The sequence below is a fragment of the Atta colombica genome, unplaced genomic scaffold (genome assembly GCF_001594045.1).
Source record: "Atta colombica isolate Treedump-2 unplaced genomic scaffold, Acol1.0 scaffold155, whole genome shotgun sequence".
NCBI lineage: Eukaryota > Metazoa > Arthropoda > Insecta > Hymenoptera > Formicidae > Atta > Atta colombica.
The window spans coordinates 1,713,497-1,729,204 of NW_017259245.1; the positions used below are offsets into that span (position 1 = coordinate 1,713,497).

At 33.6% G+C, this 15,708-nt stretch overlaps 1 protein-coding gene across 2 annotated transcripts; it reads right to left on the reverse strand.

The window, feature by feature from the left end:
- Nucleotides 1-310: 310 nt before the first annotated feature.
- LOC108685703 (DENN domain-containing protein 4C) lies at nt 311-9,626 on the reverse strand. Of its 2 annotated transcripts, XM_018190630.1 has the most exons (19): nt 9,294-9,626; nt 8,318-8,917; nt 7,579-8,162; nt 7,264-7,504; nt 6,798-7,068; nt 6,619-6,710; nt 6,277-6,527; nt 6,030-6,200; nt 5,828-5,956; nt 5,467-5,713; nt 5,242-5,392; nt 4,790-4,993; nt 4,206-4,430; nt 3,702-3,797; nt 3,285-3,523; nt 2,933-3,191; nt 2,455-2,859; nt 2,122-2,291; nt 311-1,976 (listed from the first exon to the last, which is right to left on the reverse strand). In XM_018190630.1, exons 1-19 carry the CDS (start codon nt 9,619-9,621, stop codon nt 1,840-1,842), a joined length of 4,800 nt encoding a protein of 1,599 aa, XP_018046119.1. In that variant the 5' UTR covers nt 9,622-9,626; the 3' UTR covers nt 311-1,839. The 2 variants fall into 2 exon arrangements, with proteins under 2 accessions (XP_018046119.1, XP_018046120.1); XM_018190631.1 differs by lacking the exon at nt 3,702-3,797.
- Nucleotides 9,627-15,708: the final 6,082 nt, after the last annotated feature.

A 15,708-nucleotide genomic window follows, 5' to 3' on the forward strand; every position in this document is an offset into this window, starting at 1 on the left:
ATATATCTTTTTACAACCAAATAACATATTATATATCCAATATGTAACATTTCCAAATATTTGTACTTTTCAATAATCTCATTTTATATATTTAAATTAATAAATTATTCGAAAATATAAAATTGGTAGGATTTAAACAAAAACCAGGATTATATAAAACATTTCATTTTTTTTACATAAAACTTTTTAAAAAATTTGTAAAAATAATTATGGGACATATGCAGGAGTAATATATTAAATTGAAATTAATTTTGGTTCAAATACAATAAAGCGGGTGTGGAAAACTCTTTCTAAAGCGAAATAGACGACCTTTGTAAAATACCTCAACTGACTTTATTTTCATTTCTACATTCATAGTACTGTAATGAATGAACAAACGTTCATCCATTTTGTCCAGGGTGAAAAGTGCACGGCACTGAAAAACCGCGTTCGTATGAGTTTCCCCTTGCGACAAATAATCTCTTCATTTCATTTCGACAGAGAATAAATCGTGGGCAGCGTCATCTAACTAAGTTTCGCTAATCTATTACAAATGCTTTGAATTGTCTAGAATCCATAAAAATATTCACTCTCATGCTAAGCATTTACGTTGAGGATAAATAGTCGAGTTTAACGCGCCATGCCCTATGAAGAACACTTTTCACCTGGGACGCAGAAAAACGATACTTACGCTGTGTTTTGCCGTGCAATAAACGATCATTTCTACCTAAGAGTACAAGGAAAGAATACTGCGTTTCGTCATGTCACACTCTATACTTTACATCGCGTTTTCTCTTTCTCTCTCGCTCTTCTTCGCGGTAAAAAAAATAGTCGGTATTAGGCGCTGCCTTGTTTAACATCGCCTCTTTTTTCTTTCTTCTTTACATCGCGGATATTACGTGTCGGACTGAAACGTATTTAAGGTCACAGCACACCTGGAGGGAATTGAACTTGCAGTCGCTTTACAGTCCGTAAATTCTTTGGTACTTAACACTTTTCAATGTTGTACTCTTAGATACGCTAATGCGCTGCACAAGTTACTGAATCACAAAACAGAGGCATGCGCGACCCGATTCATTAATTAAAAAAAAAAATAAGAGTCGATAACTGTTAAAAACAATTATATTATAAACATATGAAGATCAGAGATGTAAGATTAAAAATAGTATCGTTCAACTTCTATTGCACTGACTGATCTTGTTATCGAACTGGTTAACAATTTCCTCATTTCTGTATCACAGCCTTCTGTCGCTGTAATAAAGAAAGAAATAATTTAATTAACCGACAATTTAGCAATTAATGCTAAAATGATATCGATGCAACCAATGGCTACTCCCGTCAGTTTTCACGTGCGTATGTGATCGAAGTTCGAGAACGTGTGAGCTCGAATCCAACTATATTTTTCTTTTTGCGTAAGCAAAGACAAGTATCACGGGTGTCAGCGAGTGTAAGCGGAGTTTTATGAAAAAAAAAAATGAAGATGAGGTAACGTTAGTTCGCATGTCTGCGCTATGACGCCGATCATACTTTGCCGATCGCATTTCGAGAAAAGGTGCTGTAAATCGGACTCATCGAGCATAATTCATCGTCGATAACATTAATAGTCCTCCGTGTTAGATAATAATAAACATTCAACATGTAGCAGCCAACGTCGCTGTTGTCATGATGTTAGACATTTTGGGATGTCGTAAAATCTATTTTAACATCGTTCCTTGCGCGCATATTCGTCTCGTGTGCATTGCGCAAGTACAGAATGTTATACTCGCGAGAGTTATTCGCGCAATATCACATCTCCTTCAATGTCTCAAACAGGACAATTTTTTTTAAGCATCTTCGGGATTACGGCTGCTCGCGTGATCTTCACACGTTTAATTGCTTAAAATAATATCTGCAGTACACTGACATCATCGTCGGCGGCGCATCAATTTTATGTAATAACTTCTCATCGTTCTCGGAAAATTTCTCCAGCGATAAACTGTATTCCCTGTCGAAGACGCCTGTAAGAATCGTTGTTAGACAAATTAATCATGTCATAATCAAACTTGATAAATATTTCGATATTTGAATTAATTCATCATTTTAGAAATATCTTATATAAATTTGCAAAGATTACAATATTTTAATCATGTGCATATAATTCACCTTGGTCAATATTCGTTCTTCCTAATACAGTAAATGCCAGAAACAAAATATCTCTATATATAGAAAACGGATGATCGCCTGTTTGATGTTTACTTCTTTCTAAGGCCACTCTTAATATAGGTTCCGCTAAGTCGTTGCAACGGACATACGTTATCACTGTCTGCATCAATCTAGAGCAAAAAAAAATTAGCAGTTTTAACTGTTCATATATCTATTTGTTCAACCTGATCATTTCCTAATCCAGATAATCGTTAATTCTTTCACAATATCTATTTACACTTGAAATTTAAATATCATTAATGATTTGAAAAAAGATTTTTTATTGAAACTTACGTCCTGTCTTCTGTGGAATTTGACTTCCATTGGAGATACATAGGCAAACGGTCCATGTGGAGTCGTTCGTTATCCCACATGGTTCTAACTCCTACCAATCCTACAGTTCTTTGAAGTTCTGAGTTCTTATCATTATCCAACCACAGATCAGGTAAATGACTCGTTAAATTAATCCTTTCAAAGTACCATATCAAATTCCAATATACTATCGGGTGTTCTTGAATGAACCTGTGCTTAGTGAGACATGCGTCCCCCTCTTGACTCAGTACACTTTCTAATTCTTTTCTCAAAACTAATGGATTTAGGTATGGTACGGTTATCGGTTCCAACGATTCTTTCGGTTGATCCAATAATTCTACCAGTGCTCCCATTAAAGGGTCACTATTCTTCTCACTTACTTCGGATCTACATGAGACAAATGTATTCTTAGTGATGACTTTATCGATATCTATCACTTATGTTATGGTCGCTTAGTCACCTGTAATCTAATATCGTAGCTGTGAGGAGAGGTACGGTAGCTTTGTCGCAATATTGACAGACTGTATTCAAGTTGGAATCTTCTGGCTGCCAACCAGCCATTATCTCCTCATCATACAGGATGGCAGCGCAATGATGACATCTACTGGCACTGGAAAGCACAAGCTCAATAGCAAGACGTTCCTCTAATTCTCTAGTGCCTTTTGGATACAGACACTCAGCGAGCTCATACAGTGGACACAAATCTAAATTTCCATCACCTGATTGAAAAAAAAAAAGAAATTAATATTATTGTGTAATATAAATATATATGATATTTGTTATTATCAGTTAATATAATTTATATTCTATACCAGAGGTTCTCGTTTCATTTCGATCTTGTATGGAATCAGTGAGAGAATCTAGAGATTCATGCGATACTCCGTAAGCTATTTTTTGTTCACGTTCTTTATTTTTCACTGGCGTACTTGTCGCTGAAATGGCTTCTTTGATTTCGTCAAATTTTTTGACCACAGTCGTTGCAGCGGACTTTAAGCTATTTAAACCACCAAGTATTATTTCGTTCGATTTTTTTCCTGTTAAACTCGATGGGCTAAAATAAGAATTAATAGAAACATAGAATCTGGAATTTGCAGGAGAAATATCTTACATATTAAAAATATGTACTTAGTATTTTTTTGTAATAATGTAGATATGCATACAAGATGCATACAAAAGCAGAACGCACATGTCTAATGGGCATCTATGCAACTAACATACACATTACGTACCTGATATAGCTGGAGAGACTAAGAGATTCAATAAGTTGATTCGATGATATTAAATCCTTATTTTTAGCAAATGCCAATCCACCCGTGGAATATCGTCTACATTTAACGAACAAAATAACAAAAACCAACTCAAATATGCATGCAACAAATAAACAAAAATAAAATTACATTCCTCTAACAGTGTGATTACAAATTATGTATTTAGTCATCACTTTTGTTATGTATATATATCTAATACATAAATATACATAACAATTTATTTTTCTCATCGATATCGTTTATTTATATATTTTGTTAAAAAGTTAGAAGTATAATCTATATAAAATTATTCTATCTTGCATATTTTTTTATGATTATAAAATATAAAGTAACCGAATCTTGCAAATGTATTGTATCACGTCACACTTTTGAGGAACTGAAACATAATCTATTTACCCGAGGTGTTATTTGACTACAGACGATTTGTGCATGTTATTAATTTAAACATACACACAAATATCTTACCCGAAACTAAGTTTAAGACTAGATCCTAAGCTAGAGAGGCTGGACGTTACACTATCCTTATTTTGAGACCAAAGACTGCTTATTTCCAGTCTCTCCTTTTCTCTCTCCTGTTCCCCTTGTTGTGCCACGGAGTGAGGCATCGTCTCACTTCTCTGCAAATGCCCACCCATCGTCATGCCACTTTCATCTACTTGATGAAACGTCGCACTACGTGGGAGGATGTTGCTGTAAACACATATTTTATATATAGAGTGATTTTCGTACTTAAAATCATATATGCAAATGAAATGCATATCTTTGAAGATCACAAAGCATGAGATACAACTGTCTCTCCACAAAAAAAATATTTTTATTGTGTTCGTGATTATTTTGATTACCAGTAACAGTCTCCCATTAAGTGGTTATGAATTGTATTTTATATATTTCTTTTTTCTCTTAAGTTTATCTTTATTTTGAGAAAATATTTGTTCATATAATTTTTTCAAAAATTATTTTGTGATATACTACTTCTAGGTTTTATTTTGGTTCTCGTTTAAATATTTAATATTTCACACATGCGAATACAATACGGAGTATCTTCATACCTTCTAAATAAGAGCGGCCCTCCTGGTCTCTCTTCAGTCGTATTATTTAAAACGGTTAAAGTACTTGTTGAGCAATTTGAATCATTCTCCTCGGAAGGCGACACAATCGGTGTTTCGTCATTAATGAGAGCACCCAATGGGTCATTTTCCGTAACTGGTGTGCGTATGGGACTTTTTAAAGGCGATTCGACACTGCGCGTTAGCCTACATGGAAAATATTACATCTACATAAGCCTATACATGCAAAAATTAGCACTGTAAAATTCAATAAGGAAAGATTAATTACGTAAGATTTGACAATGACAAAATGGTCTACACAATAAATACTCGTTTGCATCCGCTACTGTAATACTAGTAAAATAATATAGTCTAAAGAACAAGCGGTTCCAGCGAATGGGGCAAACCTGAGAGCGATACTAACAAGTCCTAACAATAAAAATATAACAAGATACCTTGGATTACTCGGTGTTTGTTCCAATTCATCCGATTGTAAAATACTTAATGTTGTTTGATCTTTCACTATGCTATTCTGTCGAAGGAGCTTAGCTTTTAATTCGAATGCTCCGAATCCGGGTAGATCTGACACAGAACTGCCTTTAGTGGCTGCCGCAAAAAGGAAAAAAATATTATTTAAAAATTTTAACGTAATTTGTCATATGTAAAAAAAATCAATTTACAATCACTGTGCGCAGCTTCGGTATCCTGAGAATGGGAACTGTCGAGACTAGACCGAGAGAGCGCATGTTCCATGCATTCAGTCTTATCGGTAGCTAAGAAGTCTACATTAGAGCTCAATCGTCTTCTGGCGCTCTTTTTCCCAGCTTTTTTAAATAAAGCTGCACCGACGATAACATTTCGTAATTTATTCCACATTAACTGACTTGAGTTTGTCATATCGGAAGGCCAAGTTGCCTCGAGAACAGCCTGTAAATACGACAAACAATGAAATAAAATTCTTAAGATAATTATAAAAAGTTTTACATAAATATATTTTTTACGGTATTATATTTACTAGTTTAAAAAATATAGACAAATTACCTTGTTGTAAAATCCGTACGTTAAAGCATTAGGTTGAACACCACTGCGTTTCATATGGAACAATAATTTTACAGCTAAAACTGGTTGCCCGTATACCCCACAAAGTTGCATCATAGCTCTGTAGCATACCTGTAGAAATAACAAATATTTATTTAAAAAGAATAGATTTATTTTTTTTTAATGTCGAACTCAGTATTTATACCTCTTCCATAGGATCAAGACGTAACTTCTGCATTTTAACTAATATTTCATAGGCCTGATGCAAAACTGCAGCAGGTTGGCTGGAGACTTGTAACATGGCCGGTAAATGCAGAAACCAAAGACTGTGACATGTACCAAGCAGGCATCTACCCCATCTATCGGGCATTGCAGCCTGAAAAACAAATCATACATGCATATTTGCTCGCAAAAATTCACTTTTTTATACAAAGAATTATTTTTTTATTTACTTGTTTTCGAGCCATTCTTTGAGCAACTTTGATTTCATGCTTCGTTCTACGAGCCATAGGACTTCCAGGTACCATACCGAAGGCACTTAGAGAGGGATTCTTTAAACAGAAATTCTTCTGAGGCCTCATTAGTTCTGGGTCCAACTTGAACGACTTGTATATTATTGGTGTTTGATTTGTTCCTGCTTCAGGTGGAGGTATGAATACTGTACGTTCACTATGTTGAGATTCATCCAGTTCCAAAAGTGTTACTGAAAATTAAATGAGGAATAAAAAACAATTACGCAATATCTCAGGTATACATTAATAACATAGAAAAATATATCTTAACTTTATTCGTACCATTTTCCTCCTCGACTCGTTCTGTGCATTCATCGAAAAACGCCAACCCTGCCATATCCATATCAGATACGAAACTTCTTTCTTCTATGAACCTATCAATTTACATTTTTATTAAAATAACATTATGATTATGTCATGAATAATATTATGATAGAATTAATGAGGAAAAATGAATTCACCTGATAAACATTTGCGTTCTGACAAGCATGGTGTAAAATTTAGCATGGGCTTTATCACGACTTCTCAAAAACGCTTGGATATTAAATAAACTTGTCGGATCTGTTGTTCCTACAGTAGGCGCTTTTGTAATCGGTAACAAATAACTTCGATATCCTTTGAGAATCGTCGCCATGAATCTTAAGAAAGCATCCTGTATTTCAAGTTCTAAAGCTTGCTCTTTTCGTTTTTGTTGAAATTCCCTATCCACGCTGAAGTCTTCATCTCCTCTATCTAATATGAAAATAGTATATATAAATTAATGTTAATAGATAAAAAAAGGTAGTAAAAAATAATAAATAAGTAAATAATAATAGTAGGGTACAAATAATAGTATAAATAATAAAAGTAGGGTATAAATAATAATAATAATAATAATAATAATAATAATAATAATAATAATAATAATAATAATAATAATAATAATAACTTTTTGGGAACAGCTAGTTTTTCCCCACGAAATTATCTTGGAGGACAAAAGCTCTAACCAATTTCTGAGCTGTCTAGCTGCCTTTTTAGGCAATAATTTAACATTTAAATATTTTTTATCGTCACATATTGCAATGTTATTCGTATCCAAATTTACACAATTGACGTCAGAAGGAGGATCATATAAATCAAAGAACCTTGAATCCACGCCGATCAGGAATGGCAATGGTGCATGCAACACCTGCAATTTAAATAATAGTTGTCTTTCCACTTTTTGCACATAGTACAAAAAAAAAATGCAAATTTATACGTTACCTCTGCTAATCCTAGAGGACACAGTGGTATGTAAGGACATTGCCACTTAAAAGGAAACAGAATCATGGCAATGGCCTCACTGACGGAAGTTAATACATCCGGACGTAAGGAGTGAACTAATATTTTCTGCTCGGTCAATATTAATAATAGTATTAATAAACAATTGTCAGGTCCCAAGTTTATCAATAGTTGTCTGAAACTTGCGCCTGATCTAGGCAGAGCTAAATCCTCCGGTTGAGTCAAGATTAATCTATCCTGACTACTGAGCTGTACCAATATTCGTGGACGTTGCGGACTTGGAAACGGTATATCGCATAAAAAATACGAGATATATTTCTCAATCGGGACATTCTGCGGCTTATCGTTCACCATGCGATGTAGGAAAACCAAAAATTTTTCAAACGTGTCAAAAAACGGCCAGTGAGATAGTATACATATGGATTTACTAATATTCAGCGATTGGCTCGCAGGATCTGTGTATTGCAATCTTTCCAGTTCCAATATACTAAGTTTCTTAAGTATGCCAAATCTCTTAAACATCTTCATTTTCACTTGCGGCTTATCTTTAGTTATCTCCATATTATCTGAAATGAAAAAAGGATTATGTATAAAAATATTATGTATAAAAAATAGGATACATGTGAGAATATTTTTTATTCTGTATTACATATATAGATTCGTGATTATCTATAAAAAAAGTCAAAGATTATCAAATTAAGATTATAAAATACATTTGTACCACTGTTTTTATTATTTTCAACTGTGTCCATGATCTCCTGACTACTTTTGCAATTTGAAGTATCGGGCTCCATTTGAACCTCCTCATAAAATGTTATTGCTGAACCATATATTTTTTGAGCAGCATCGGCAACCGTTAAGACAAACGTCGAGAATACTGGCTTAGGTTTACACGCTACTTTAGGCCAACATTCTATAGTCGCGCCCATCGGTAGACAAAACATGGCGACAGAATTAGGAAAGACGAAACTGTTGTAATCTACCATGGGATATTTGTAAAGTATCGCTGGTTTAAATGATACTAAATTAGCGCGATTCATAGATTTTTTATAGCACAAAAATACGTCGCTGCCCAGCATCCCTTTGTTCAAATTCTTATTAATAACACAGAAAGCATGTGGCGGACTCTCTCCTTTGTTTGTCAAGATAACACAAATATCCGTAACCACAAGGGAATTGCAAGGCATTTTCCGACTCGCTCGTCTGTATGTTACAAAAATTTTTGACGTAGAATTATTCACATTCGCCACATGGCCTTTAGGGGTCTCTAATACCATTTCGGCATCTTGCATTATACGTTCTTTTCCATCATATATTACACCTACAAAGTAAAATGATATTTAAGATAATACAATTAGTAATAATTTCAGTAATATTTAGAGTCAATTGTATAATGTTTGTTCTTTAATTTCATTATGACAGTCACTCGTATTACTCTAAATTATAGTACATATTAAAAGCTACTTTATAGAAAGTATTTAAATGTAATGGCGTAACATAATCAACTTTGACAATTGAAATAATATATGTAAATGTAATAACGTGATAATATTATTACTGAATATGTAATATTTATATACTTTTAATACTTTACTTTAATTCCACAATATGTATATGGTAGATTTAGTATGCACTAATACAGTGTAATACAAATGACTGTATTCATAAGATATTAATTTGATGTCCCTCTCTCTTACCAATGTCAACCAAGGGAGGTTTATCCCGTCCTCTTCTATAGCACAAATAACACTCGTTTGTTCGTAAACTGCCATGATTTAAGTCTGCTGGAAAACCGGATACTGTATATTCTAAGAGTGTATATCCTTCCGGACAATGTTCCCCCAGTGCAGGAAATATTACGGCAAGATCTGTGATAGGAGGTGGCATGTGCATATCTTTGAGATGAGTGCCTTCCTGACACCAAGCCTCCAGCTTGTCGTTAGTCTCATTATCTTCGCTAAGCTCGTCATCCTGACCAGGTAGACCGGCAATAACAAAATAATCTGCTACTCTTCTGTCGTCCATATTTTCTAAATAGGACAGATTACCAAAACATCAAAAATTCTTTTGGTTAAACTTTATTTTCCGTAACCTCATAACATAGGTCATCAATCTTGTTGGCTACTGAGGATGTTTCTGTACATGGCACTGAACTGATTGTTCTAAAATCTTTCTCACATAAGTAGCACTCGAAAGAGCATGTTATGTGTCGTTTTCTAACACGCGAGAAGTATTCTACCTCATATACCAACAAGGGTAGTTAACTCCAACACCTTAGATGTGATATTAATATTCGAAACATTGTAGTAACTGGTCCTGCGCTCCCTCATAGGCTTACAATCTTATAAAAATATTTTGTCTACCCATCAATACGGGTTTGCTGCAAAGTTGGAGTATTTCTCAGCACTAGCTTCGTGTTATTGCTCGGATAAAGCTTAATCGAGTTGTTAAGATGCGTCACAATCTAGAAGATGATCTTCTGGATCTCCTGGATTTAGAAATTCATCAGGAAACGACGGATATCTTGATTATTGTTCGAGCTCACTTTACGGAGTAGATGTCCTCGTTCCTCGCACGTTATCTCGCATCCTCACCTCGCTCTCAGGAATTTGTAAATAAACCGGACACGGCGTTCCTCGCGCGGATGCGTCGGTGTTTACTTGCCGACGTCGACGCCCGGCGGATCCGTCGGCCGTCGTCGCGATCGCATCCCTCCGTGCGAGGTGCAAATCCTCGTTTGTTGGCTGTTGATCTCCCTCTTCAGAACGGAGTCATAGGTTAGACGTCACACACGCACACGCGACGGAGTTACACAAGCGCGGCCGCGAACGACGTTATCGCGCGTTGTCGTGCGCGACTGGCGCGGAGCTTGGCGGCGCCGCGGATACGGGTGGTCGCCGTCGCGCGAGTTCCGCAGCGGTGACGCACCGACGAAACTGCGTTGTTGCGTCGCCGTGACCGGAACGCACCTTCGCCAACCTTTGCAGGGATCGGCGGTGTGCGGTATTGTTGGGTAGTGTCAAATGGCCAAAGTTAGTCCCCACTGGCCCGACTGGCCGCTGGCAAAATGGCCGATGACCGTGGCGATGGCGCGGCTCCTTCGAAAGCGGTCCCGCGGCGCGGAACCGAGATTGGCGAACGTACTCCTCTCTTCACGTACGATCGCGATAGCGCTATGCTCCGAGACGATGGGTGTGTGGTAGGCGCCGCGTCTCGTCTGGTCTCACCTTGCATCCTTCGGCTCGAACAGCGCGCGTTATGCCCCCTTTTTTCGTCACTTCTGTGTTTCTCTTTTTTTTCTTTTTCTTGTTTTTTTCCCTTTTATTGGAAACGTCAAGCCTCCGGGATCGTTTGAATCGCTAGGAGTAAACAGATGTAAACAAGAGCCAGAGTTTCGAATGCATGACGTTCAAGAATCAATTACGCTAATTATACGTTGCGAGTTCGCGTCTAAATGATCGCGCGGAGATTGCGACAACAGTTGTGCGTGTATTCTCGACGCGTCGACGATAAAGGATAGGAATTTGTATTATGATTAAGAAATCAGCTGCAGCAATTATCTTAGCGAGATAGAGTGTTTTCCGTTTCACGCATGATGCGCATGACATATATGTATCATTTTATTCTTGTTATTCATCGAATATTAAAGAAGGGTAAAATAATATATCATGCGCATCATGCATGAAAAGGAATTCTTATTAGAAAGAGATAATTGATTATAGCAACAGATTTGGCATAATCTCACCTGTTACATTTTTTCTAATATTTTATTTAAATTGTTTCACTTTATTCATTGAATATTATTAAATAATACTAATTTGATAAAAGTATTACTATTTTTAAATGTTTAATTAATGTAATGTAAAAAAATTAATTTTTTTCAATATTTTAATACTTTTTAATATTTTTGAAATAAAAGTAAATAATTTAATGAATAACATATGATATCTATGAAATCCGTAAATATTAATACTTATTTATATAATATTCAATTTTATAAAATCAAAATAACAAAAAATATTGGGATATAAAAATTTTTGCATGCAAATTTTTTTTTTATCAATATGTATATTATTTTGAAAATATAAATGATATACCGAATGTCAAGACAGAATGATATGTTTGTGTCAGTAAAATGAAAAGCATCTAAAATATTCTTTTCATGGCCGACGTGCTTTCAGTATTATATTTTTAACCTTTTACTGACACGTCAATATATACATATAATTATCTCGTTTCAAGCATAAAAAAAGTGCATAAAAACATAGAAATATAAGTCTATATATAGAGCTCCATTATTATGGTAATTAAATTAATAATCTTTTTTCTTCTCTTAAAAGATTATTATCTTTGTAGTATTAGATTTATAAGAGTATTATCTTTGTCTTGCTTGTTTTGCCTCTGTTTATTCATTTTAGCTGCATTCAAATTTTTTAAAATAATTGTAAATATATATACACACATAGATTTTATATATATTATTAGAGAGAAATCTGAGAGTCATGTCGGATTTTTTCCTGTTACCGTCGAAATTGCTGGTACACTACCGCCATTATCAATTTAAGAACTACGTGACTATATACATTTTCTGACACTATCGATAAAATCATATCATCCAGAGTAGATGTGGTTCGTCTCTGTACTAAATTCTCTGGACAGAAGCGACTATTCATAGGAGAGATAATTTAATGGGTCTTTGGCCGGTATTCATAGTCAGATCTTATTCAAGACCATCTTAAGTTTTCGTCTTTGGTTTTAAGAAGTCACGAACCAATCAGAAGGCTGCATTACCATCTTAAGACATTACTTAAGATGAAATAAGACTCGACTGAATACCGGCTTTTGAACGAAAAAAAAATTTTAATTTTGCATCTCTTACAAATGTAAATAAAAGTTGTTGAATTTTAATAAACGAAATTGAAAATTCAAACAAATTAATTTTGTGAATTTTGTCTTATAATATTTTATCTTATAATATCTTATAAAATTACGAAGTTATGTATCTTTATGCAAATTTTCAGCTTTTATCAAACGTATAACTACTAGTATGTATCAAAGTCTCTATAATTACTAGTAATTATAGACTTTTAATAAATTCAATTTTTCTAAGCATATATTGTCAATTTAAAGTATTTAACAAAAACGAATAAATTGGTATAAAATTATAAAGTAATTTTTAAATCTTCTTTATCTAATTTTATCTTATTTCTTATTTAATATTTTAAATAAGTTTCTAGAATCTATTTTATATTTTTTATTTTAAACATGTCGTATCAGTTTTTTACCGATTCCTATAATTTTACATTTGAAATAAGTTTTTGCAACTATTTTATATTTTAAATAATTCGTACGTTATTTTATCAAGCCGTGATCGGCACATACGTAAGATTAAAGAATTTCTAAAATACAGAATAATTTGCAGAATAATTTGCAGAATAATTTGCATATATAATAGTAATGTCTTAAATTAATTTATTAACTGAAAAATTAAATAATGATTAACAAGTTTAGTACTTTTAGCCAAAGCTCTATTTAACGCAAATTGTTTCACGATATTAAGAAAATTTGCATGTATTTTTACATAAAGAACATATATATAGAATATTTTATCAAGCTTTAAGTACGAATTATTAAAAAGAACAAGAAAATTAAGACAATATTGGAATAACAAAAATACTCCACGCGAATAATTATTCATTACGTTTAAAAGAATCATGCAAGCAATATGATTGATTCACAAGATATGTCACAAAGAAAAACGCGAAATGTACGGCGATGATCATTTGTAAAATACGAATAAACTGTGAATATTTTTTTCATACGCAATAATTCGAACGGCGAACTGCGTAGAGGAGCGTGTCACGTGGCTAACAAGGTGGGGGAGCGTGTCGCGCGGCGCGGTGATTGACTACGTCACTTTGGCATTCGCTCGGCGATCGCGGAAGGAGATGGATGTGTTTTACGAGTCGCATTAATTAATGAAAATTAGATATCTACAATCCGAATGTGAATTACGTAAGATTGTCTAAAATTAAGGGAGTATATACTAAGGATTAATTAGTTTTGTTGCACATGGTTTTTGCTTTATTTCTCAAATTCATTACGTATATACACAGCTCATGAATATTTTAAATATTTCATGTGTTCTCACGTGTACGGTATAAAAATGACATTATTATTGTTAGATATTTCAAATTATGGCTTTTTATCACTTTGAATCATATAATTCTGTCATTTTCGTTCATATTATTCCGCATTCTTGTGATACGGGAAAAGTAACAATTAAATTATATTTAAATTATCTCTAAATGTATGTGCATGCTACTTATACATATTATTTAGTCGAAATTGTTTTATAATTTAAAATAAATTTTGCATTTATCTTCATTTAAAGGATATATGACATATTATTAATCTTTATTTAATTGTAAATCAAAAAGAGCAATAAAATTGAAATATAATGTTGAGATGTCAAAAGCACTTTACGTGAACAATTGTAAGAAAAAACCACGCTAGTAAAAATCTTTTTTACTTCTTGCCTTTTGTCAGCACATTGTAATTGATACAAAATATTTAAAATTATAAAATAAATATGTTCCTCGGTGTATAACAATGTAATTATGATGATCACATTAAACGATTCGCGCCGCTAAAACTAGATACATATAATAAATTGTTTCATTAATCGGAGAACATTAAAAATGTAAAGAATATATTATTTTACTTCGTAATATACGTTAATTTAAAATAATACGTTTCGGCAGTTAAACGGTTGGCGCGACCTTGGGTTGGGGATGGCACGGGGTGGCACGGAGCGGCGCGTCATGTTTACGTTTATGCGTAGTTACTGCGCAGTCATTCTCTTACCGAGATTCGTACAAATAGATTGTCGTGTCGCATAAGGCTCTTTTTCACATTACTTTTTGAAATCTTATTGCGAAGAATGTCAAATATAATACGAAATACGTTGTACTTTATGAATAATTAATCATACTAGTAATCGTATTATGTGAATATTCATAAAATATAACATTTCGTATTATATCTAGCATTTTCTACGATCATTATATGTTTCAAAAAGAAATGTGAAAAAGAGCGGTATGCGACACGGTTACTTATCTGTACGAATGGTATCATACGAGTCATAAAAAAGCAATGTTAATATGAACACTCTTATGCAATTCCTGCTTTCATATAATATAGTTAATATAGTTTAATAACTTAATTAATTTTTTATTTTTGTACACCTTTGGTTATACGATCCGTTTAAAAATTAAACGTAACCTTAAAATTATTTATTGATGATAAAAGAAACATTTCTCATTTTTATTAATTTCTAGCCTATTTCATTGATTCTAATCATATCTTACAGACATCATCTATAAATAAAAGATTCAACTCTTTTATCTGCTCTGAATTTATTTCGCAATGATTGATATTTCGCAACGAATTGCAGACGTGTGTTTGATGTTCGTTTCTTAAGTTAAATAATTATTTCTATAAGTTAACCGAATATATATTACATTTTTCAGATTATTTTCCCTCTCACGAGTACGACCTTGGTGGGAGAGTTCAGTACCTACAGAATATTTACACGAAAAGAATGTTTTTTCTTAAATTAACTTAAGTAACAATTTTTCTAAAAATTTTCAGATCTATCTGAATGATTTATCTAGATAAATTTTTAGATATTGAGTAAAATCATTCTCTTCGTATAAAAATCCAAGGGGAAGCTAACGTATCCTCTTCCGCCGATTTAATTAAAAGTGAAATGAACCGTAGCCGGTTCGTCGCGCCGCGCGTTTGCTTCGGGAGTGCCGTTCAAGTTATCGGACTCAAATTATAGTCCGCGCGCGATATTATAGTGTATTATTCGGGAGTGTTTTACGTGAGTGTCCTGTGCGAGAGGATGTCAACCCAATTCTGAGAGGAGGAGGAGGTCTGGGAAAGATATCGGGCACCGGTGGAGCAACCTTGCGGTAAATATTATTTTTTATTTATTAAAATTAACCTTTTTTTGCTTGTTTTTAAATTTTTATTTAATAATAATTTAAAAAAAGATTATTTTAAAATCATTATTAAATAAAACGATTTAAATAATTGTATATTCTA